At 44.4% G+C, this 23,777-nt stretch overlaps 1 protein-coding gene across 1 annotated transcript in view; it reads left to right on the top strand.

Moving 5' to 3' along the window:
• Positions 1–23,777, top strand: part of ATP10D (ATPase phospholipid transporting 10D (putative)) — a 745,681-nt gene that overhangs the window by 335,103 nt on the left and 386,801 nt on the right. Inside the window, exon 5 of the mRNA XM_078678229.1 lies at positions 13,523–13,608. Within this exon, the coding sequence (XP_078534355.1) occupies positions 13,523–13,608 (86 nt within the window). The remainder of the gene's footprint in view (positions 1–13,522; positions 13,609–23,777) is intronic.

Below are 23,777 nucleotides of genomic sequence, written 5' to 3'. Positions count from 1 at the left end.
CCGGTACATAATGCATTTAGAATTGGAAAATAATATTAACGCATAAGGATTTCATGTAAAGAACATTTTAGGGAGTAAACATCTGATCAGGTCCTCTTTGTGAGGAACTTATCCCAATGTAGGACAATGGAAGGAATAAATCAACATTCTTAAAGCCATATTGCAAGATTTATGCAGTATTGATCAATCCTATGTGTTTTTAAGAGGAAGCACGTAATACTGTTTTACGATCTTCAAGTGTTGTTGTTAAGACCTAAAGAACATTAAATGTGAACAGAGAATGATCTAGTTCATCATCCAGAAGTGGTACGAGTGGGAGGAAGCACACAGGCCTAAAAATATCATGGAGTCTGAGTCCAATAGGAAACAAAAGCATAAGGGAAATGAGCTGGTGCTAGAGTTACTCTATTTAATGTCCTGAAGAATATCCTTTCAATAAAGAGCAGCCATCCTTTAAACTTCTATTGATGGTTGCAGCATGAGCCTAAAGACCTCGATTGTTTCATATAGGTATAGTAAAGTCCCCAAATGCATATTTTCATGGACCGCAGTGGTAAGTCTTTCCAAAGTATTAATATGCTATATTTTGGGTCGACTAAAAAAAATTTGGGTGTTGGTGGAAGGGGGAGGAATTTGTGAGCTTTCTATTGCAAGTGTATGGTGAGGCGAGCTAAAAATAACAAATGCAAATTAAGCTTCCACGTTAAAGAAGACATTGCATACACACTATCTTTCCATGCGTCTCCCATTCGTACTGTCAATGGCTCTTAGGGACTTGACACATTTCTATGTATTTATATGGCCTAACACTTCGTACCTGCAGTTCTTTGTATTTGCAAGTTACCACATTTGGAACATACTTCCAGGCTGACTATATCTTATCCAGCATACATTCGAGCCCAGGCTCTTAGTGAGCATAACCAGTGTAAAATAACAGAGTAGACTCTTACATCCATTATCCTTTTGCTGAGTGAGGTTGGAGGGCCCGATCAAGTTTTTCTTCTTCTTCCTTTTTAGATCATTCCTATGCACTGAAGTCTCACTATGAGGTAGATTGAAAGTCAGGTTGGTGCTTTTTGGTCTGTAGGAGCACAGGAGCACATCATATGCACTCAGAGTGACAATCATCAGGTCACATAGCTGAAGAAGACTGACACTGGTGGAAACAATAGGTTGGAGTAGAAGGGTGGAGTTTTTACCCATCACCAGACTCTAGGGTGTGGAGAGTAGAAGACAGCCGGTCCCATTCAGGTGTAGTGAAACCCTTGCTGCTTTCCATTTTTCCCCACCGCAAGGTGAGATTAGTTTGGTGGGTAAGCCTAACCCTCTTTTGTGTCCTTGTTTTAGGTCTCCCCTGTCAGGGGTTTCCCAACTCCACCCCACCCTTCTGCTGACACCATAGAACAAAGTCTGTTGCTTGACCAGTCTTCCTGGAATATACAAAAGACAGGAACTGCCTGGAGCTGGTCCCGGTGCTGGACTTGTGGCCTACACAGGCTTTGTATGCAAAATTGGTATACCCATGGGACAGAAACCACAGGTGGGTGAGCTAGGATTTCTCGTCAAGAGTCTATCAGCAACAGAGGCTAAGAAACTAGTCTGTGCCTCAGAGTTGGGTGTCGCTGTTAACAACTCCCCACCACCAGTTGTGAGAACACAAACTTGGTAGTTTGCCCGCCAGAAGAAGAGCTGAGCTGAGCTTGCCTTGAAGGAAGAAACTGGCAGGCTTTTGAGGCGGGGTGCTGTAGCAGCCCTTGTACAAAGGAGAGGCTGCTTAGAAGAGAAGGCTGGAGAGAAGTTGGGGTCAGAAGAACTGAAATCGGCCTGCTGCAACCCCGTGAAGGATATGCATCAGTAGGCTATGTTGTGAGGCTCTGTGATCCTAGTCTGAGAAGCAGAAGCATCTGTGACTGCTTGGTGCTTGTAAGCAGTAGTAGCTGCATTAGACTATTAGGCTATTCCCCCACAGGAAGCCAAAGCACCTTTGATGATGGCCTGTTCAGCAGAAGCCAAAGCGGCTTTGGAAGATTGCCACTACACCAGATCGATATTACAGTTGGTGGTTAGCTTTAGCCCTTCTGTTTGGCTATTGCTGTGACCCAGGAGGGCTCTTCACTTGCCTTGGGTGATGGGTTTGTGTTTGGGTCCATGCAAGGTCCCCCGTTGCCGTGAGCAGAGCCTCATCCTTTCCTCAGCTGTATTTGTGCTGCTCCACCTTCCTCAACTAAAGGTGTGCTCCTGCACTCAAGATGCAGCTGACCGAGACCGTGATGGTTTGATTTTGGCAGGTTTAGCAAGATTCTTCCAACGTGGGCTGTGTGGCATTATACACCACTAGGAGGGGTGCAACGCGACCCTAGCCTACAGAACTGGGTCCCGTCTGTCGAGGACTGAAGGGAAAAGTATAGTGGAAATAGGAGATATTTTGGGAAGAACTTTGACTTTGGAACAATTTGCACTCTACCAGAGATCGATCCGCAATGACTTTAGGGGGTGCGAGGGTGGACAAAGTCCCTTTACCAATGCTAAATCTTTTAAGTAGAAACAGTGGATAATGATTTATTGACTGTTATTACATATCTAGTTTAGTTCTGAATTTCTGCTGCACACCATCTCCATAAGTAAGCCTTGGATAGTTCAACCTCCGGGTTAAGTCCAAAGGGCGTATTTTGTGCTCTATTGTAGGTTCAGTAGTAAGGAAAGCCCCATGATGAATAGTAAACACTGTCAGTGTTGGACATCTGAGCCCAATAACCCATTTGTCATGGTCTCCTGAAGAATTTCCGCAAGAACATGTGGACAATGATCTAATCATTAACCTGATAGTGAAAATGCATCATCCAGGATCAACTTCTCCAAATCAGCTTACATCAGCCTGGGAGGGATGTTGTAACCTAACACTACATGCAAGTTAGACCCCTCTCTAATAGAGGACATGTTCTCAAAGGGTACAAGGTCTCTTGTTTGTACAGTCTGTTAATAAGGCTAATGGAAAAGGTATGAGACAGTATTTATAGGTTCGAGGCATATGAGCTGCAGATTCTACACTTTGCATTAGATCGCCACTTGGTGTTGGGCTCGGATGATTGCATGTTGTTGTCGTCTTGGAAGAAGTCTTTGTAGTCACAAGATAGGTGACTCCTCCCTTGGACGATAGTGCGCATGGGCATCGGCTCCATCCTTAGATTGTTTTTTTCCGCTACTGGGTTCGGATGCGACTTTTCCACTTCGGTTCGAAAATCTACTTTTCAAAGACTTCGACACGCATAACTTTCTAAAAACAAACTTTAACATCATAGACCCAACTTCATTACTTCGATTCCGGTAGTCGACACGGGCCGTTTGGCCTACCCACGTGGTGAGACCTACACCTCATGGAAAGGACACCATTCAAAAAATGCCACGTGTGTGGAGCAAAATTTCCACGCAGCGACCATCACGAGGTGTGTAACCTGTGTTTATCACCTGAACATGATGAGTCGAGCTGCACAGCTTGTGCGTCCTTTCGATCCAAGAAGACCATTCGAGATCGGGGGGCCTGTCGACGCGACATGCAGAGATCCACTCCGGAACCGGTGGATATCATCGAAGAAGGTCCAGGTTTCCCCGAGGAAGATTCCGATGATCTCCAGATCGTATCTGAGGCAGACTACTCTGATGACTCAATACCATCAGGTCAACGCGTGAGTACGACTGCCCCTACCCCAGTCCCAACTCATAAACCATTGGGTACGGTCAAAACTCCGCCTTTGCTTTGAAAGCCCCGCCATCGAGCTCAGCTCCGAAGAAAATATTAAAGCCTTCCGGTTGCTCCATACTGAGCAAACCGCACGTGCCGATACTACCAGCTCCCTTGGCACCGAAACTGAAAGAAGTCCCGGTTCCGAAAAAGACTCAGAAACCGTCAACTCCTAAAGACAATACGGCACCGAAACCAATGAAGCCTGCTTCCACCCCAAAATCTTCGGTTCCGAAAACAATACCTTCGGTGCAAAAAAGTACTCCAAAGGACTATACAACAACTCCTGATGGTTGGAAGCCTTCCATGAATGACTTAGTACTGCAACAGAAAGGAAGCCATGTTGCAATTTGCTGTAAGAAGAAGCTGTTCTTGTTGCCATTTTTGCAAGAGGATTGATTGAGTCAAAGAAGGCTATTTTTGTAGTTAAATGTCAGCATTATCACTAAGTACTTGAAATGTTGTTCTTCAATGCAGCTGTGTTTACTTGTACTATGAATGTAATGTCTCCGTCAGTGGATGTAGGTCTTCCCTCGTACACTGACTAGTTGATCAAAGGCCTCTTTCACCTCAGTACCTCATCGACCTCTAACTTGGATGTAATTCACTCTTGGTCGCTCTCAGTGAAATTAACCAAAATGTTCATAAAGTTCCTGTGCATGGGCAAATCCACACATTGACCAGGTAGTTCCAGATATCTGTTTACCTCATGACATCTGGATGCTGAAGCTGTGAACAGATGTTGGTACACTGGCTGGGTGCTTCCACTGACAAATGTGTGATGCAGGAATTCACTTACCTGCACAGTTCCATGGGGCTGAATAGGAGCCCAGTTATAAACGGTCTATCCATGGAGTCTCAGGGCAACCAAAATCTGGTAGCATTTGTGACTGAGCGCATAATATGACTGTGATAATATAAATACAGAAACTCTTTCTAAAAACACATGGAACAGGTCCGTCCTGATGAAAGATGGGTGACTCTTCTAAAAGATGTAACCTAATGATCTGTAGATCTTTGGAGGCATAAATCCTCCAGGGACACCCCTTTATGTTTTTAATCTGTCCAAGAGGTGCCATAGAATAGAAATTCCGCTTGAAAATATTAGGTGACACCCTAAGACATTTTAAACTTTTGCTTTCCCTCGTCCCAGTATCGTAAGTTTTCACATCAAAGTGCTTCCTCCTGAGGTGAAGTTGAGCCCACCCACTATTATGAAATATACCAGTCGAGGATTCAGTGATTAAGAATGCCACATAGTAATATGCGGATGAAAGTCCTTAAAAATTTTTTTTTTAAAAAGTGTTTGTTTTCAGGCATCTGGATTCTGGGAGACCAACAGGAATTAGGAAGGGGGTTTAACATTAGTTTTTAGCATGTGGTGGAATATCTTTAGCCAATAGATTTACTGCCAAAACCGGTAACTTTTCCCTGTCCTCCTGTTCTACCCATACAAGTCTAGCCTCAAGGTCCAGTGATGATGGCAAAGAGCACTTCGATGTCACCCATACAACCAGTGACAGCTCAGCAGACTTCTCCAAGACTACATCGAAAAGACGTGAATGGAGATGATTGCCTTCCATCTCACCACCTTGTATACTCCAATATCACTGTTGATGTCACCTTTAAGATCAGCACCAGTGTATGATGTTTTCACACACCAGGGTGCTGAATAAGAGGAGCTTTAAAGTTAAATAATCAGCTACAGACAGTCTGTGTGTGGCAAGGAGGGTCGGATCAAAGACCGTGCAGACTTACATGCTGACTGGGACTGTCTGAACGACTCCCTTTCCTCTCTCTTTCTTCAGCAGCCGGAAGCCTGGAAGGACTCCGAATCACAACCCTATTCTAGAGAAGACGAAAAAGGTCTGTGTTACTTTAACTGGGCCGAGTTCTCACCAAGCCACCACCACATGGCGTGGACGAAGCTGGACGTTCAGATCCAGGAAGCGGATGGAGTCTAGTATATTCAGACACCGGAGGAGGTGAGGAGTTAGAAACCGTGGAGACACAGGAGAGTCTTATTGAGACAAGGAGAACCGACGGAGAGCCGACCGGAGTACCAACCCGGAGACCCCAGGAGCCAGGATGCCAACGACCTGTGGCTCGCCCAGCCACGCTTCCGGAGAAGTGTGACTTGCACAGGTATGATCTCGTATCTCGGGTTGGGCAGGCAAGAAGGGACAAACGAAGCCTTAAGTGTCTTGAACCGGAGTTCTCGATTTCCCTGCCCCATGCACCACCGTCACCTAGTTGTTAGGAGTGTGTGCACCGTGCGTTTCCTCACTACCCTTCTCTCACACTTATCACTATTTGAGCACCCGACTGAAACCAGTCTCTCTTCCTTTCTCTTACACGCTGGAGCATCGCGGGCACCTTACAACGGACGACGTCATCCTGGAGTGGGAAAGACGGGGGAAGAGCTCCACGAGTACTCGTGCCTCACCCGAGAAGGACCCAGGCCTACCCCTTCCTTACTACAGACTACCAACTCGAAGCAAACGTATATTAAGGCCAATAAAGTACAGTTTAACCCCATCTAGTCTCCCTGCATTTTCCTCTAGCCCGCCACACTGTGATAATGGAGACATTGCAGACTGGAGCTTCTCCAAATCCCATATTACTGCTTGATCCTCTCTTTTCAGATTTAGCTGAAGAGAAGTTCCTTAAACCAATTACAATTAAGGCAGCAACTCCAGTCTAAGCTGGATTCTGTTGTAGTCTCAGTGGTCAGAAAAAGAAACGCATCTGCACGGGCAACATGAGTCTCGCCAGAAAAAGAAGGCAAAACACGTAATGCAAAGGGGATAAAGGTTTGTGGAACTCCAGTTGTGGTTTTTAAACTGCAAGTGCATCAGCACTTCTTCAGAGATAGGATAGGCCACTCTGGAAGTCTCCTTCTACTTTTGCAGATGATCTACCAAAGGTGACTAGACACGTTTTTTGGGAGATAGTTCAGGAGTAGAAAACTGTTTCAACCAATCTGCTCGTGAAGAGATCAGTGCTGCATATCTGGCTGTCACAGAGTTTTGCTAAGGTATTTCGCTCTTTAGATCGTTGTGGCTTAGGCTGACAATCTTGAAATCAGATGCACAGCTTAAAATCATGACTCTACTCTTTACTGGAGCAGTCCTCTTTATCCTCTCACTGATGACAAAAAGGGATGCATTAAAAAGAAAGTGTTAACTCTTAAGGCTGTGGCTTTGGAGGAAAAGAAAAAGGTTTTACCTATCCCAATTCAGACTAAGGGATTACAGATACAGAAAGAGGGTTCTATCCCCTTCACTGTCCGATTATTCTCAGCCTCATGAACTGCAGCAGCAACAACCGAAGCAATCCCAATACCATCATAGTGGCAATTGAGGAATAAGTCGGACAAAGCAACCATGTGCATATACTTCAAAATGATGCTCAGATTCTAATACCTACTACCCCTTTACCCTTTGCTGCTCCGTTGGGAGAGATTCTATTAAACCTGGCAGAGTGGAGGTTGATGACCACAGACAAATGGGTCTTGCAGATTATTCAAGATGACTGAACCATCCAACTTAAAGATCCTCCTTAATCAGTACCTCCAAAACCAGTGCTGAAACATAAGCTGATGCAGTTAAGAAAGGAGGGACACCCTCTGTTCCAAAACATGAAATAGAACCATTTCCTTAATCTTAGAGAGGAAAATGAATCAATGCCATGTATTTTTGGGTTTAAAAAAAACAAAAAACCCAAGAGGAAGTTCAGGCTGATGGGAATACAGGCCAATAAGGGGATCAAGAAACAAAAGTTACGTTGTTAGCCATGCACCAGATATGTCCACAGCTTGTGAAAGGAGACGAGATGTCTTTTGTGGATTAACCGGAAGCTTACTTTCACATATCTGTAACAGTAAACCACAGAAAGCTTCTAAAATACATAATAGGCAAGGCTCATTATCACTACAAACATATACTCTTCGGAGTGAAATAAACACTGATGGCATTCTCCAAATGCATTTCTATGGTGGCATCTCACCTTCACTTGAAAAAGATATATATATATATATATCTCCTTACCCTGATGACTGTTGAGAAAGCTACAATCTGCTCATCAGGTGCAGTCTGACTTAAACATCAGTACCAACTTATTACAATACCTAGATTTGCCCATCAACCACAAGAAATCATCAATGTGGTATTTGGTACAGGTTCACAACTGTCTGGGAGAAACTCTAGACAATGGACGGAGCAGTGTGCCTTTTGGAGGAAGGAGTATATAGTTTTGTAGAAATATCACTGATTGCTACAGACACAACAACGAGCATCTCAACAGATCCCTGTTGGGATCTATGGCATTGTGCACAAGTTAGTTCATACAACGCAGGGCAAACAAGTCACAGATATTTCCTTTTCATCAAGATCTGCCAAGCCAAGCTGATATGTTGGATGCTAATGGGGTGCTGATATGCAGGATATTACTGTGCAAGAACTGTAGTCAGAAATTCAACACCTTTACAACATAAAAGTCCTGGGGTTGAAGACAGTCCATCTAACCTTTAAAAGCATATGTTCCATCTCTTACTACAAATAGGATCTTGATACAAATGGACACACCTATACAGTGCTACTATCACAACTATGTACTTTCTCAGCATACAAGTAGGCTCAAGGACACTGTCACTAGAGTCTTAAGCAATTTGGCATTTACTACTGGCAAGAAACTTACTGACTAAAGCAATTCACCTGCCAGGTCTACAAAGAAGTCAGATCTTCAAAGCAGGTGCTTTGTAGACAACCACGAATGGAAACTGGTTAGTAGGGTCTAGTTTGACAGTTTTCAAAACTGGAGTTTCCCCAATGCAGACTAGACAAATACAAAATGCTCAATCTTCGCATCAAGAACGTGGGAACCAGGGTTGTTGAAAGGTTTTCTCTGTGCTTTTCCTCTTATCCCATTAATTCCATCAGTGCTGCTCAGATTCAAATTATCCAATGCCAAGGTGATTCTATTAACACCAGAATGACATGACCGTGATGGTATACAGAGCTAAATCACGTATCCACTATACTAGATACAACAGGAAGTTGCAGTGCAAACCAAACCTGCTAATTTGAATACAGGACCAAATTGTTCATCCCAGTGTACAGTCAGGGAATTTGGGAGCGTGGCTCCAGAAGTCATCAGTTTGGACACCAGAAGATGGTTGTTATATGGTGCTTCAACAACCACAACCCTATAAACTGTCTGGAGAATGTGAATATTTCTTACTTGCTTCATTTGTCTCAATCAAATCTGCAGTATGCTTTCATCAGAGTTCACCTTGCTGCTACTACAGTGTACGAGAAGGGATGGGGACAAAGCTCTTTCTTAAGGATTCCCGTCAAGACTCCTTTTCCCACTCCCCTCCATGGGAGTTGAATCTTGTCTTATATATGGGTTCAAACAGTGCAGCCATTAGTTTGGATAAGGCCACATTGCAACACCTTTCCTAGAAGGTAGCTTTTTTGGTGGTAATCATTTCAGTGAGAAGAGTTAGCGAGCTGCAATCTGCTTCTTTTCTAAAACCATGCACAGTGTGTCATAGTAATAGGGTGGTGTTACAAACACATCCCTTCTTTTATTATTTAGTTTTTTACCAAAAGTCATTTCAATCTTCCATACAAACCAAACAGGATCTCTACCAGGGTTTTTTAGCAATTCCTCTTCTGCAGCAGAGATGAGTCTCATTCCTTAACCATGGAGAGTTTTGTACAAAGGATATTTGTAACGCATCCCAGCTATTTAATTGCAGCCCTTTAATAGCTGATGTGGCTTCCTCAAAGTAATCTATAGCCAGGTAGATAGATTTGGCTATTGCTTGTTATCAATAGTTAGTTAACCAGCCTCTCTGGAAGAACTAGAACTCGCTGTACAAGTGATAAACCTCCTTCTACTGCCTTTGTATCTACTGCCTTTGTAGGGAATGTACCTTTGCCTGCAAATTGTAAGGCAGCCACCTGTAGATCAGTACACAGTTTCCGGGCATTATTGGTTAGATGAGGATTCTGACTCTTTAAATAGGCCAGACTACTCGAACCAATGTATTTGACCAACATTGCTGTGAGATGATATCTCTTGTTAAATAAAGCGATTTTAGTTTTTTATTGAAAACCATGGTTTGGGGAAACAGTCTTTCTGCACTACCCTGGGAGTGTGGGGAGTGGGATGGGGGTGAAGGGGTCACATAGGGTAATTGCCCCAATCTACCCCCCTGGGGGAGGAAAGCACATTAGACTTCAGGGAAAGTGAGGGAACGTCCACCTGACACCAGGGATTTTGCCTTTGGGGCAAAAGAAAGTGGTGCAGGTGTTGTGCGTTGCCCACACTCCACCCCAAAAGGAATAACCCAGATTCCCACTCCCCCCTCAGCAGGGACAGACAGGAGGTATGCCCCCAATTTCCCCTCTGGGGCAGAAAGTCCACAGAATGGCAGGGATCTATCCTCACATCAGACCCCACCCTCACCCCTAATAGTTCAACATTCATTCTGCTCGCCTACGGTCTTAAGAATCCCATCCCAATGGTAAGCAAGAGGACATTTGATTCTTTTCAGTGTTGTTTTGCCATATGGGCCAGGAGAGTGTGGTTAACTCCTGATATGGTCCCCCTTGCAATGGTAAATGGCTGCACTTTTGGGGCTTGGGCAGGCTGCCACCTGGAAAAACATACCAGACTCACAGTGAAAACTAGACATCTGGGGCAGTCCAGGGTGGTGTGTTTGACTTGCATCCCACGCCATTTTCTTTCAGACAATGCCCTGCAAAGCTCAAACATTGATCAAAAATGCATACTTTCCTTATATTTCTGTGAGGAAAATCTCTGGAATCTGTGGGGAGCCAAAAAGTGTTCTGTCACTCAGCATTCCCCCAAGTCTCCCGATAAAAATGGTACCTCACTTGTGTGAGTGGGCTAAGAGGCCTTGTGCTATGTGGAGGGATCAGCAATAGAGAAAGCTGCGGGATTTGGGGCTGTGTTTGGCTGCCAGCAATGGAAACCTGCCAACCACAGACATTTTTGAAAACTAGACAACCAGGAGGTTACAGGGTGGTTGAAATTGCGTGACTCCCTCAAGGTTTTCTTGCCCGCAATGCCCTGCAAACCTCATACTTTGCCTGAAATCACAGATGTTCTTTACATTTCTGTGATGGACACTTCTGGAATCCACAAAGTTCCTACCACACAGCACTACCCCACTTGAAATGTAACCAAAATATGTGATTTCAGGCAACGTTTGAAGTTTACAGAGCATTATGAGTAAGAAATAATCTGATGTCCACTAAAAGGCCCACCACCCTGGACTCCGATAGTTGTCTAGTTTTGAAAAATATGCAGGTTTGCTAGGTGCTGCCTGAGATGGGGCCCAAAATCTAAGCACTCACATTAGAAGAAAAGGGTCAGTGTTGAATGGCAAAAAGTGATGTATCCATGTTATGTATTGGCCGCTTTCTGTCACTGACACTTGGCCAACCCACACAAGTGATGTACAATTTTTAGCGGAAGACTTGATGGTATGCTGGGTGGTAGGAAGTTTGTGGCTCCCTGCAGATTCTAGAAATTTCCATCTCAGAAATGGGAGGAAAATGTATTTGTTTTTTGTTAGTCAAAGTTTGATGTCTGTAAGGGATTCTGGGTGGAACAACCAGGTGAAAGCCACACAAATCACCCCATGCTTGATTCACCTAGGTGTCTATTTGTCAAAAATGTACCGGTTTGTAGGTAAGTGACGTACCAGTTTTACCGGAAGTCGTTTGGGAGCATAGAATAGTATAATATTTGTTATTACCAACTGGATTTTATTTAATTTGTTATTGGGGAAAAAAGAGAACTTGCACTGGGCACAGTGCTGGATAATACAAGGAGAAGCAATTAAACCATAGACCCACATTTGTGCCTTCCAAATGAAAGCCAGTGTGCAAGAAAGAAGACATTTAGAAAAATACCCTCTAAATCATGTGCTCATGCAGGTACCCACAAATTAAGAGATGTACAAATCACCACTGCTTCTAAACGCCATATTTTGGGCCCATTTCAGAAATCCATAGGTTGACTTGATACCCAGTTTTTTACTCTATATTTTCACCGTATGAGTTGGTCTATACTCGGTACACAATAAAAAACCATTGTATGGTGCATCTCAGTTGTTGGCTCTGGGCGCCTCGGGTCTTGTACAACTTGCAAACTTTCAAACTCTATAAATCCCTGCAACCAAAAAGGTCTACTGAGCGTAACAGTACATTGCTTTTGTAAATACGAGCACTGTGACGAAAATGTTAAAGTTGAAAACATTTTCACAAATGGCTGTGTTTTTCTTCTCCTTTTTAATATTTCTTTATTTCAACAGTTGGTTTATTTGGAAACACCTTGAGGGTTCTTCACATATGACCACTAAATGAATTTGTAATTTTGTTTATTTTTCAAAAATATATAGCTTTCCTGAATCACCGATGGGTTTCATAATGATTTCCATCACAAACTGGAAGTAGGTTGAAGTCCCCGGCGACAGAGCAGCTCATTACAACCGAATCCTGGTCATTGTACCGACTGGTTAATCAGAGCGATCTAACTAACGGCTGCATCGAGGCTGCCTTAACGCTCTCCCCCGGACTCAACCTATCGACCACCCCTTTACTGGATTTTTACCGATGCTCCCTCCACCCTCCCGAAGCCTTGGAACCTCTTGGCTTCCAATTGGCAATCGAGGCTCCTCATTATTAGGCTTTTATTACATGTCCTGATGATGATCCGTGTATTGGGTTAAACGGATCGAAACGCCGTCGACAAATGTGTGCACCTTATACATATGCAAAAAACCTATATGTCCAAAAAAAGTGTAAAGGTGCCAGTATTCTGTTTTATAATTGAAACTGTGCATTTAACAGAACGGTAAGCTTTAGCCTAAAAGCCCTTTTTGTTTGTTCTCCACTTGTCCTTCTTGTCCTATTGTACGTTAAGCTGGAAATAGAATCCTGGTACTGGTTTCCGGGTATCACCCCGTCATCAGTCAGGCTAGCTGGAATAAAATGGCACACTGAGCATGGGACCCACATCTGGGAATACCCTTCCGACTTAGGGCGACAAAAGCAAAAAGAACAAATGATCGACGGAATGCTCAATAATGCAAACATTCACTCCCAGTCACATATCTGGGTTTTTGTCACCCTAAGTAGGAAGGGTAAGCCCAGATAAAGGTCCCATGCTGACTCTGCCCCAGGATTCAAGCTAGGATGGTTGTTTTTAGTCCAGGGAGGACTTGCCTGGCAGTTTGGTTGGGACTTCCCATTGGGAGAAGAGTCAAGACTGATTTGCATATGACTAAGTCCGAACTGGGTAGCTTGGTGAGCAAAAAAACAATGGATTAATACAAGACCTGTGACTGGAGGTGAATGCTTGATTTGTTAAGCATTTCGTACATCATCTGTTCTTATTTCTCGATGCTAATAGGGAAGCAGAGAGTTGCAATCTTAGCTTGAAAGGGCTCCTCAAGTGCATCTAATTATGCATGTAATGCAAGTTGTCAATGTGATGCTGGGAAAATGCAGTTTCCTTTATTGACATACCACTTTTGATATGCTTCCAAATGAGACGTGCCATTAGCCTTTTTAGGATGTGGAAGAGTAGTTAAGTCAGTTCATGAATATAGTTATATTTGTGTTATAAAACCTGTAATCCTTTGCATCAAGTTTGTACATTTTGTGAAATGAATTTCCTACTTTGAAAATATTTGTGGAAAACATAACGATTTGTAAAACGTTCGTTCTTTTCTTTATGCAGGACTCTGAAGTTGATCCTGAAAAATTTGGTAGCAGAATAGAATGTGAAAGTCCAAACAATGAACTGAACCGGTTCAAAGGCTTTTTGTAAGTGTATTGGGGCAACAGTTTAAATGCAATTGATTTACTAGAGTAATGAACAATTTCAACAGAAGCCTTGCAGCTTTACCTATGCAATTCACTTCAGCTTAGGTATTTCTGGTTGTAAACTCTTCTGCAGTGCCTTACCAATGTATTCCCTTCAAACAAAACAAATATACAAATGGTATGCAAATATTTCACAAGATCTTAACATCACTTATGTTTATTTGTTTTAGTAACAGTTTTAAATCTCAATACTGACGAGGTAGGGAAAACACTGCAACTGTTTTTTGCTAGAAACGTTTCACATTTATAATAAATGATCATGGCTCAAGTATGCCGTATGGCACCCACCCACTAGTCACTTTCAGTGCAACAAATGTTACTAAGTATGTATACAATATTTATATTCCCCATAACTGTCCCAGGTCGCATCTGGTTCTCAAACTTCTCAGTTTCCTCAAAGTTCATTTATGGAACAAGGATCAGTTCTGCTTCCATCTGCAGCGGTGCATTCCGAAATGCCAGTTGCATAGATCCCCAGAGATTACCTTTCCTCTTACCGTCTGGTATTGGTCCATACAGATGCCAAACGTTCTTGAAACTCAAAATGATTCCTATTTGTATTTATTGCCAGTAGATAGTGATCCAGTACACACTGTCTGTCCCACTGACAGTTTGCGAGTTTGTATTCTAAATCTAATTCCACTCTGAGTCTGAAACAACACCCCTCAGTAGAGTTGCCCCTGACTACTTTTTTACCGACATGACCAGTATTTTAATATCCTTGCTGGTACAACAATGAGAAAAACCACCCAAAGCTGGTATTTTCCCCCTTATCAGTACATACTTTAAACCGTAAATCTAAGAAAAAATGCTTTAAAATGTGTTCTTGAGCTGCCTTAAAGATACCGGACTGAAAATAAAAGTAAAGAGATAAAGGCTTTTTTAAAAAAGAAAATCCAGAGGATTTTATATAAAGTGCAATGTAATTATCGTATCCCGACCTTTGTATAATCTTTAAACAACTGATTGGTATTTTTCTCTGGGAAAGGTAGCAACTCTGCCCCTCAGTGCTGTGTAAAGTGTGTAGATCTTCGATTTCCTTCTGGTGCAATCAGCCTGTGATAATATATGTCTTGGTGTTGACTGTGTTCAGTCTAGTATTTAACTATAGCTGTGTTTCCTTGTTAAACAAGTCAGTGGTTGCAATGGTGTCGTGGCTTACTGTAAGTACTGCTGGGATTTTATGAAGAAACTGCACAAGTGCACTTTTTTTTTTATTTTACTCTATACTTTGCACCTTCATGACGGCGCACCCACTAAATCCTCTTCTGCTGTTCCAGCTTCCCATATTGACGGGTAAGTTCTGTGAGAGGTCAGAGCCAGCATGTGCAATAGGATTCTGATTGGCCAGAACTCATTTAACACTGGTGAAGCACCAAAGTGGAGTGACAGCCGTATAACAGCAACACTTGTTTATGTTGGTGTGAAGTGCACAAAGTACATCACTGCCTGGCTGGAGGGAAGGGGGCAGACCAGGCTGTCTGTACAGGGCATGGTTCCCACTGAAAAACAAAAACGCCATTTCTCATTGTGGGAACTATACACAATGCGCTTCATAATGTTTTGCTCATTATTCCATAATTAAAGGGTTAAATAATATTGAGATGATATGCCAGTGATATGCCACAACAACAAAAGTAAGGTCACCAATTTTTGTGGTAGCCAGAGGCTCTGCTAAAGTCCCAACAACAAAAGTAAGGTCACCAATTTTTGGGGTAGCCAGAGGCTCTGCTAAAGTCCCATAAAATATAGGGAATCAGCATGAAGATAATCTACCAGCAGTAAATAACCCCTGAAAGGTTACACCACATATATGAGTCAAGGCCCAATAGATACTGCAAACATAATGATGACTTGAAGTGTTCATACATGTGGCATATGTGTGAGGTGGGACTGTCCAATTCTTAGGAACTTCGACAGATATCTTAAGCCACATCAAGGGAGTCATTGGTCGCATCATACTGGCTGGTCTTGGGGTGGAATTACAGGACTATCCCCATCAGGAACTGAAATGCATGTGTATGTCAGTTAAATCAGATTAAGTACCTGGTGGGCCAGGTGATAGGGAAAATGGAAAAGAAGGGAACTCTCATCCATATATCGCTCAGTGATTTCACAAACTATAGCAGCTTCTTGTGAATGAAAAGCTGACACCTTACCTCAAACACACCAAGAGAAGATTTCCCAAAAATTGCCATCCTTTGGTAACATACATATCTTATATTGAATTTAGCTGTTTCACAGCTGCAATTGTTCACATTCGGTTGACTAAAGGAGAAGGCGTGATCACCAAAGACATTAGGGTAGTTAGCTTTGTGATGTTAGTTCTGAAAAATGCAAAAAATATACTCAAAAGACATAGGGAAAACGAAAGAAGAGTGTATAAGATGGAGGCTGAGTGTTGATGTGTTTGACAAAGTTTTACATGATAATTTGTAAACAGGATTGGCAAAAACTAAATAAAAAGGAGCAAAATAGGTGCATGCATAGAATTATCACTCCCTCCAGGTACTTTTATGTTTTTTGGAAATCTCACCGCATCAATCCCAATTTTCTCTGAGATCCCTCTATTAAGATTCTGATCCCACTTTTTTTTATATCCTCACTTCACAGTGCTCTTTCTGTTGCTTAAAAGATTTTGCCTGAAATCATTCCCCTGGAGCCCAAGTGCATTCTAGCAAATCTTTGCATATCCGTCAGCTCTTTTGTCGCCGTTGCTCTATTGTGGGGATGTAGGATCCAATGTCTTAGTTATGTGCATTGTAACCTGTTTGTTTCTTTCACTCCAGTCTTTATTGCAAACCTCAAATGTTTTGCATCCATATGGCCGGATTGATCAGATGCTCCCCTGCATTCTCCCTCCATTGTTTGAAGCTTCCCCCTGGAGAGCTGGAAATGTGTTTATTTAATGTACCAGTGTGTTTGGGAGTGGTAGTTTGTCCTCCTTTCTCCCCTTGTCACTCTATCCTCACTTTCAGTACAGTGTTCTGGGAACATGGTGATATTTCCTGCCATGCCAAGTCCGATATATTTATCTTCCCACAACTATTGATCCATTGGGATTGTTGGGGTTGTTTGGGAAAGGGCCGCTCTATAATCTCTTGATACTTTTAATACTTTTGCATTAACTCTAGGTGTGCCTCCTAGATGAATGCAGTAAGCTCTGTTTTTAGTACTTTCAATTTCATTCTGGAATTTTAACCAAACAGTCTGAAAGAGTTAGAGGTGGAGCAAAACGAAATTGTTAATTTTGAATGACCTTAATACACCATTGACCTGGGATACATATTTCCATCTGCTTAGGTGGCTTTTTATCTGTTTACTAAGTTCTGGCCAGTTAGCTCCATACCAAGCCTCTAGCCTTCTCATTAAATGTGTCTAATGGACGACCTTGCCCATCTGAATTGACATCATTCACTTGTCCTCACATCTTATCTTGCAATAGTGATTAGTTAAGCATCTCTGATTTTATTAATATGGACTTTTAATCCATAGACCCTTTCAAATGTGTCCAATAACTGCAGCACCTTGGAATAGATCTCCAACAAATGGTATCCCAGCAGCATTGGTATGGTTATGTATTATAATTGTTAGCAGCTCCACCTCCAGGGTGAACAGGAAGGGAAGGCTAACACTAATATAGGTAATTTACCTGAATCTTGGCCTTTGGGGCTTTGTAGACACCCATTGTTTATCCAGTCATCTTGGGCCCTAGTCCAATTACTCTCAGTACAGCTTCATGTCATTTCCACTTGATCAAATGCCTTTTCAACATCTAAACTGATCCGAAGGGAGCATCTATTTTCAGCTGACTTTACCCGCTAAAGTATGCTATCCTTCTAAGGTGATCACACCCTTGTTTGTCTTTAACGAAACTCACTTGGTCAACATCAGTGAGGTATCTGTGGCATCAGCTTTGCCATTCTGTTGGCCAAATGTTTAGTGAAAAAGTTTGCATCTGCACTCTCTAACTGTTGTGTGTTAGGAGGCACATTCCTCAGTATTCTTCCCTGTTTAGGGGTCCAAAATCTTTTAGCTTGTCTTATTGTCTGTTAGCCCTGTCTCCTGTGTTAGTGGTTTAAACAGGATTGCTAGTAGACTTAATAGCTTAAAGCTATTGAGCTCGTTCTCAAGGTGCTCTCTTCTCCGAAAAACTAGAAGTCTGCGATTCTGTCCTGCTCACAATACAAAAAAGATACATTCAGCGCCCTCCTCTATGTATCATGTGACCCATCATTTCACTTCTTTAATACACTGGTAGTTTCCCATGATTTCTACATTGAAATTTTCTTCGCTTCTTTGACCCTGAAGTGTAGATAGGCCAGGCAGAGACTAAATCCTCCCTGCTCGCTTCTCAGACTGTTCAAAGACATTCCAGTTATCTCCTTAAACTAAAATAATGAGGATGCATTCCTTCTACCTTCAATGGGATAAAAACATACTGTTCTAGCACGAACAAAGATACATTTAATTAATAAATGCTTAGCTGAAGAAGCGAAACTGTAAACGCCCTGCAGCTCGAGGCCTAGACTGCAGGAAACTTTAACATATGATTATATGAATATAGGTTTCCCTACACCTGTAGATATGAAATAATGGTGACTTCTAGTATATGCAAATTCCTTGTAAACAACACATTACATTTCTTGGTTAACATGTAGAGTAAATGCATTTAAAACACAATACATGGTGATACTAAAACATGTGCAGGCACGTTTAAATCATGAATATGATGCACCCTTACAATTAGAGTGCTATATGCGCTCCATCAGTTCTCCCCTCTTATGACCAGTGTCCTAACACCAACATTTCACATTCTTGTATCTACATATTTTTTAACATATTTTTATTGAGTTTGTGCAAAAAATCATACATACACTGCAGATTACTTATCAGTCATTATTCTGTACAGTTCTTTGCTCCCGTCATGACATCAGTTACACAACAGGTTGTCAAAACAAACCTATAAATTCTCACATATTTCAAAAGTAAACATTTATCATTGTTCAAACAAAACAGGTTGTCAAAGCATATTGCATGTTGTACAATTATCTTAGTCTGTGCAGATCTCATCCAAATTATATCAACTACTGTTGCAAATATACCATTTCCGTTCTTAATTATTCTTAACAAAAACCCCCACCCTGCCCTCCGCAACTCGGTCCTACTGGCTAATAACACATGCACATGCGTGTCCTTATCCCCGCTTGCATGTTACCACTGTATGTACACCTCTCCCCATCTCACTGTCTGAGATGGAAGACTAGTCTCAACATAACTTCATATAGTTGCACCTGACTCCTGGGGCGGAGGGGTGTATATGTAGGGGGGCAGGCACTTTTGCGTTCAGTATGCCAGTATTACTATTGCAGTGAATACCTCCATTAACATAATCCACTCCAAGGAGATCAGCGCCCTTCGCAAACCACAATATTCTTCCCTTTGCAACTCTGCTCCCTCCGCTCCCCCCCATCTAATCACTTCTGCATGCCACTCCTGTAGTGATGGAGCTCTATAGGCCTTCCATTTCATAGTAATGTTCATTTTTACCAATAATGGTGCAAGGTTAGCAAATCTATGAGATGGTTTGCCTTTCTTCCCACGTGGCCCCAAACCCAGTATACAATACTCTATTGTGTCATTATTGCGTGCCGGGACGACTGCCGTTAAAATCTGACATACTGACACCCAGTAATGTCTTAATCTCACAGTCCCACACCATATGCAGTAAGCCCACGTTCGAGGCATGTGGGCTGCTAAATTCATATCTTAGCATTAGATCGCCGCCTAGTGTTGGGTCCGGATGATCGCACATTGTTGTCCTGGAAGAGTCTTCGAAGTATCCTGAGATAGGTGGCTCCTCCCCTGGACTACAGTGCGCATGGGCATCGGCTCCATCCCCAGATTGTTTTTTTCCGCCATTGGGTTCGGATGTGGTCTCGACGTCTTTCTGTCGAAACCGAGAAAAACTAACTTTTAGCGGCCAAAAGGCCTCGCTTTTTTGCGTCGGTATTGTCTGCGCACGGTCTCGAGTCTTCCGTCTCTTGGAGCCGGAATAAGCGGAGTTTGCTTTCGCTCTTCGGACTTTGAGGCCTTCTCATCGCGACACGACTGCAAAACTTTTCTAACATGGAGCGGAGCCCGTTTAAGTACTGCCCGCTCTGTGGGTCCAAGTACCCACACATCGATCTACACCCCGTCTGTAACAAATGCCTTTCGCCTGACCACGACGACGGCAAGTGCAAGGCCTGTGCACAGTTCCGGTCGAAGAAGACTCTCAAGCTTCGGCGCGCGGTGCGCATGGAAGCTAGACAAGCGGCCCCGGATCCGGAAAACATCTTCGGCGACCAAGAAGAAGAGGACCAGGGTCATCATCTTCAAATCTCCCCACCCGAGACGGAGGTCGAGGCGGATCCGGTAGACGACGACGGAGTCGTGGGTCAAGGCCTTGAATACGTCGACGAGGTAGGAGACGACGAAGAGATTTATGGGGCCGCGGCAGATAGCTCAGGGGACGAGCTCTGCCCCGAAGGTTCCGAGGATACCGACCGGGTCACGGGATCGCCTGTAGGCCTTACCCAAGACCCAGTGCCGCAAGCCACAGCCCCGCCTTCTGGCCCGGCCACGGACTTACTTGCTGAGCAGACTGTATCGAAACCAAAACCATCGGGATCGACTACATCTAAGATGGCCGACCCGAAAACGAAACCGAAACTTAAGGACTCGAGTGTCCCTAAGATGGCTGCCGTACCGGCGAAAACGACTGTACCCGCTACTCCATCGACTCCGTCGACCTCCGGTCCGCAGAAGTCGAAGAAGTCCGTCGATTCCGCTGCTGCAAAATCGAAATCGACGCCAGAGGAGGGGTCCTCTAATAAAAATGGTCGGCACGGGTCAACAGCTGCGCCGCCGTCCAAGCACGCCAAAGCCGGCTCCACGGAGGCTACGCAGGCGCACGGATCGAAGACTGGCACGTCTGCGCACCGGTCCCAGGAATCGGGGTCGGTGACAGCGGGATCCGCGTCCAAAGCGCACAAGGCCCACAAAGACGTCGGATCCGAGGGAAAGGTCAAAACATCCTCGTCGGCGCCAAAACCCACTGTGAGTGAGACGTCCCCCATCGCCGAATCACTACAGAGAATCAGGGAGAAGGCCTCTGCTGCGTCGGCTCCGATATCATCGCCGCAGGCGCAAAAGGACAATCCAGCAAAGCCTTCTGGCAAACTTCTCTTTATTTTGCCGCCGAAGGAGGCGCCGAAAGCCTTTTCCACCAAATCGGCACCAAAGAAGACGGTTTCTTCAACGGCTGGCCCACTTCCACGTCGGGTACTCGAATCAGAGGATGATTCAGAGCATTTCATCGACGCTGACACAGGCAAATTGACCCTCTATAAGAGAAAAATCACTTCAGAGTCAGTGGACTCATATGTCATCCCACTGAAGAAGAAAAGGGTGCCCCTTGACGCTTCAGGCCTCATGGAACCAATCCAGCCTCCTCCGAGACGGAGCCCTACTCCCTCACCGGAACACTCTGCGGGTGAGGGGTATGATGAGGACGAGCAATACAATTTCCCTATCAATGAACCAGATGCACAACCGGATTCATATGATGATGCTGGTGACCAGGGCACCCAAAGTGTGGGGCATGACCCGCAGCTTTTTAATGCACGTGCATCCCCAACAGAGGATTCAGCAGGTTTTCATGCACTAATTGAGAGGGCGGCAGCCAATCATGATGTGGACATGCATGCTGACCCGGTAGAGGAAGACTTCCTTTTCGACACATTTTCAGTCTCTGAAAGGACAGTAAAGACGCTGCCTATGCTTAAAGGAGTCCTCAAGCATGCTGGGGACATATTTAAGGAGCCTACCAGAGCACGAGTGGTCAATCCACGTATTGAAAAGAAGTACAGACCTGCACCTGCAGACCCCGCATACATTCGGGGACAGTTGCCACTGGACTCTCTTGTGGTCGCCAATGCCAGGAAACGTGCCAACTCCCAGACGACGGGTGAAGCTCCTCCCCCGGATAAGGAGTCCAAAGTGCTAGAGGCAGGAGGCAAGAGTAGCTGCACAGGCCGCAAACTTTTGGCGCATTGCCAATACACAAGCACTCTTAGCACGTTACGATAGGGCGCATTACGACACCCTAGACCAGATTATACAACACCTGCCTCCACAGTTCCAAGAAGCCACCAAACTGCTTATTGAGGAAGGGAAGCTAATCTCAAACGCAGCCATCAAGTGTGCACTTGACGCCGCAGACACAGCTGCTAGAGCTATCAACACTAGCGTTATGCTGAGACGACAGGCGTGGCTCCGCATCTCGGGGTTTAAACCAGATATTCAGACAACCATTCTTAATCAGCCAGTCAATCCTGATAGTCTGTTTGGTCCAGATGTTGACACCACCCTAGAAAAAATAAAAAAAGACACAAACTGCTAAGTCCATGGGGGCCCTACAGTCCCAACAGTTTCGTGGCAGCAATTTTCGTCGCTCAGGTGCACGTGGAGTCACCAGAGGACAGATGGGTCAACAATCTCAGTTCTCAAGAGGTGGAGCACAATCCTCGTTCACAAAACAGAACAAGGGAGGTTACAGAAATAACAGCAACAGAGGTCGCGGCAGAGGAAACAACAGCTCCCGCTCCTCTACCCCAAGCAAACAGTGACTCTCTGTCGCTGCCCCCCGACCACTTAACACCTGTCGGGGGGAGACTGCAGCAGTTCCTGCCCGTCTGGAGAAACATCACCACAGACAGGTGGGTGCGACAAGTAGTCCAGTATGGTTATTGCCTAGAGTTGAAATCCACTCCACCCAACATCCCGCCAAGGCAAAGGCCTATGTCCGCAGAGCACTTGCACTTATTGCAGCAGGAAGTAGTGGTGATGCTGCAAAAAGGCGCAATCGAGCTTTTGCCGGTGGGAGAGGAAGGCACAGGGGTATATTCCCTGTACTTCCTTATTCCAAAGAAGGACGGATCTCTCAGACCCATTCTAGATCTACGTCCCCTCAACCTGTACATACTATCAGAACACTTCCATATGCTTACACTGCAACAGATTCTTCCCTTGCTAAACCAAGGGGACTTCTTAGCAACCTTAGATCTCAAGGATGCTTATTTCCACATTCCACTACACCCATCCCACAGGAAATACCTCAGGTTCACTATTCAAGGCAAGCATTACCAGTTCAAGGTCCTACCCTTCGGAGTCACCACAGCCCCAAGGGTGTTTACCAAGTGTCTGGCGACAGTAGCAGCGCACCTCAGGAGGCAGAACATCCATGTCTACCCCTACCTAGACGACTGGCTCGTTTAAGCCAAGTCGGAACAACAGTGCGCCGCGGACATGTCGACTACCATTCACCTCCTTCACAATTTAGGATTCTCGCTGAACTACCCAAAGTCGCATCTACAGCCAGCACATGTCAGGCAGTTCCTAGGTGCGACGATCAATACCCTGACGGCCATGGCTCAGCCAAACCAAGTCAGGATAGACAGCATGCAGTCTCTAATCCAGAAGTTCAGACCACAACACTCGCTTCCAGCGAGAGTGTTCATGCAGTTGATAGGCATGATGGCCTCCTGCATCTTCATAGTCCCTCACGCACGGTTACATATGCGCCCGCTCCAGGAGTGCTTAGCGAATCAGTGGACACAGGCTCAGGGGCAATTGACAGACCTAGTGTTGGTTACCAGTCGGGCATACGACTCTCTGCATTGGTGGACTCCACACAACCTTTGCAAGGGCCGACTGTTCCAGGAGCCAGTGCCGCAGATTATCCTGACAACGGACGCATCTCTCCAGGGATGGGGAGCTCATCTGCTCACTTACACAGTGCAGGGACTATGGACGACGCAGCAACAGAAGATGCACATCAACTATCTGGAACTGATGGCAATCTTCATGGCGATCAAGTCCTTCATTGTACATCTGTGCAACAAGGTAGTGTTAGTCCGGACGGACAACATGACTGCGATGTACTACATTCAAAAGCAGGGAGGCACCCACTCGCCACAGCTGTCTCATCTGGCTCAGAGCATGTGGAAGTGGGCCATTCAGAGGAACATTTTCCTCATGGCAGAACACCTCCCGGGAAAGGACAA

Source organism: Lissotriton helveticus, chromosome 2_2, assembly GCF_964261635.1.
Source record: "Lissotriton helveticus chromosome 2_2, aLisHel1.1, whole genome shotgun sequence".
Taxonomy (NCBI): domain Eukaryota; kingdom Metazoa; phylum Chordata; class Amphibia; order Caudata; family Salamandridae; genus Lissotriton; species Lissotriton helveticus.
Note: the sequence above shows the minus strand (reverse complement) of the source record. Positions and strands in the feature narration are given on the sequence as shown.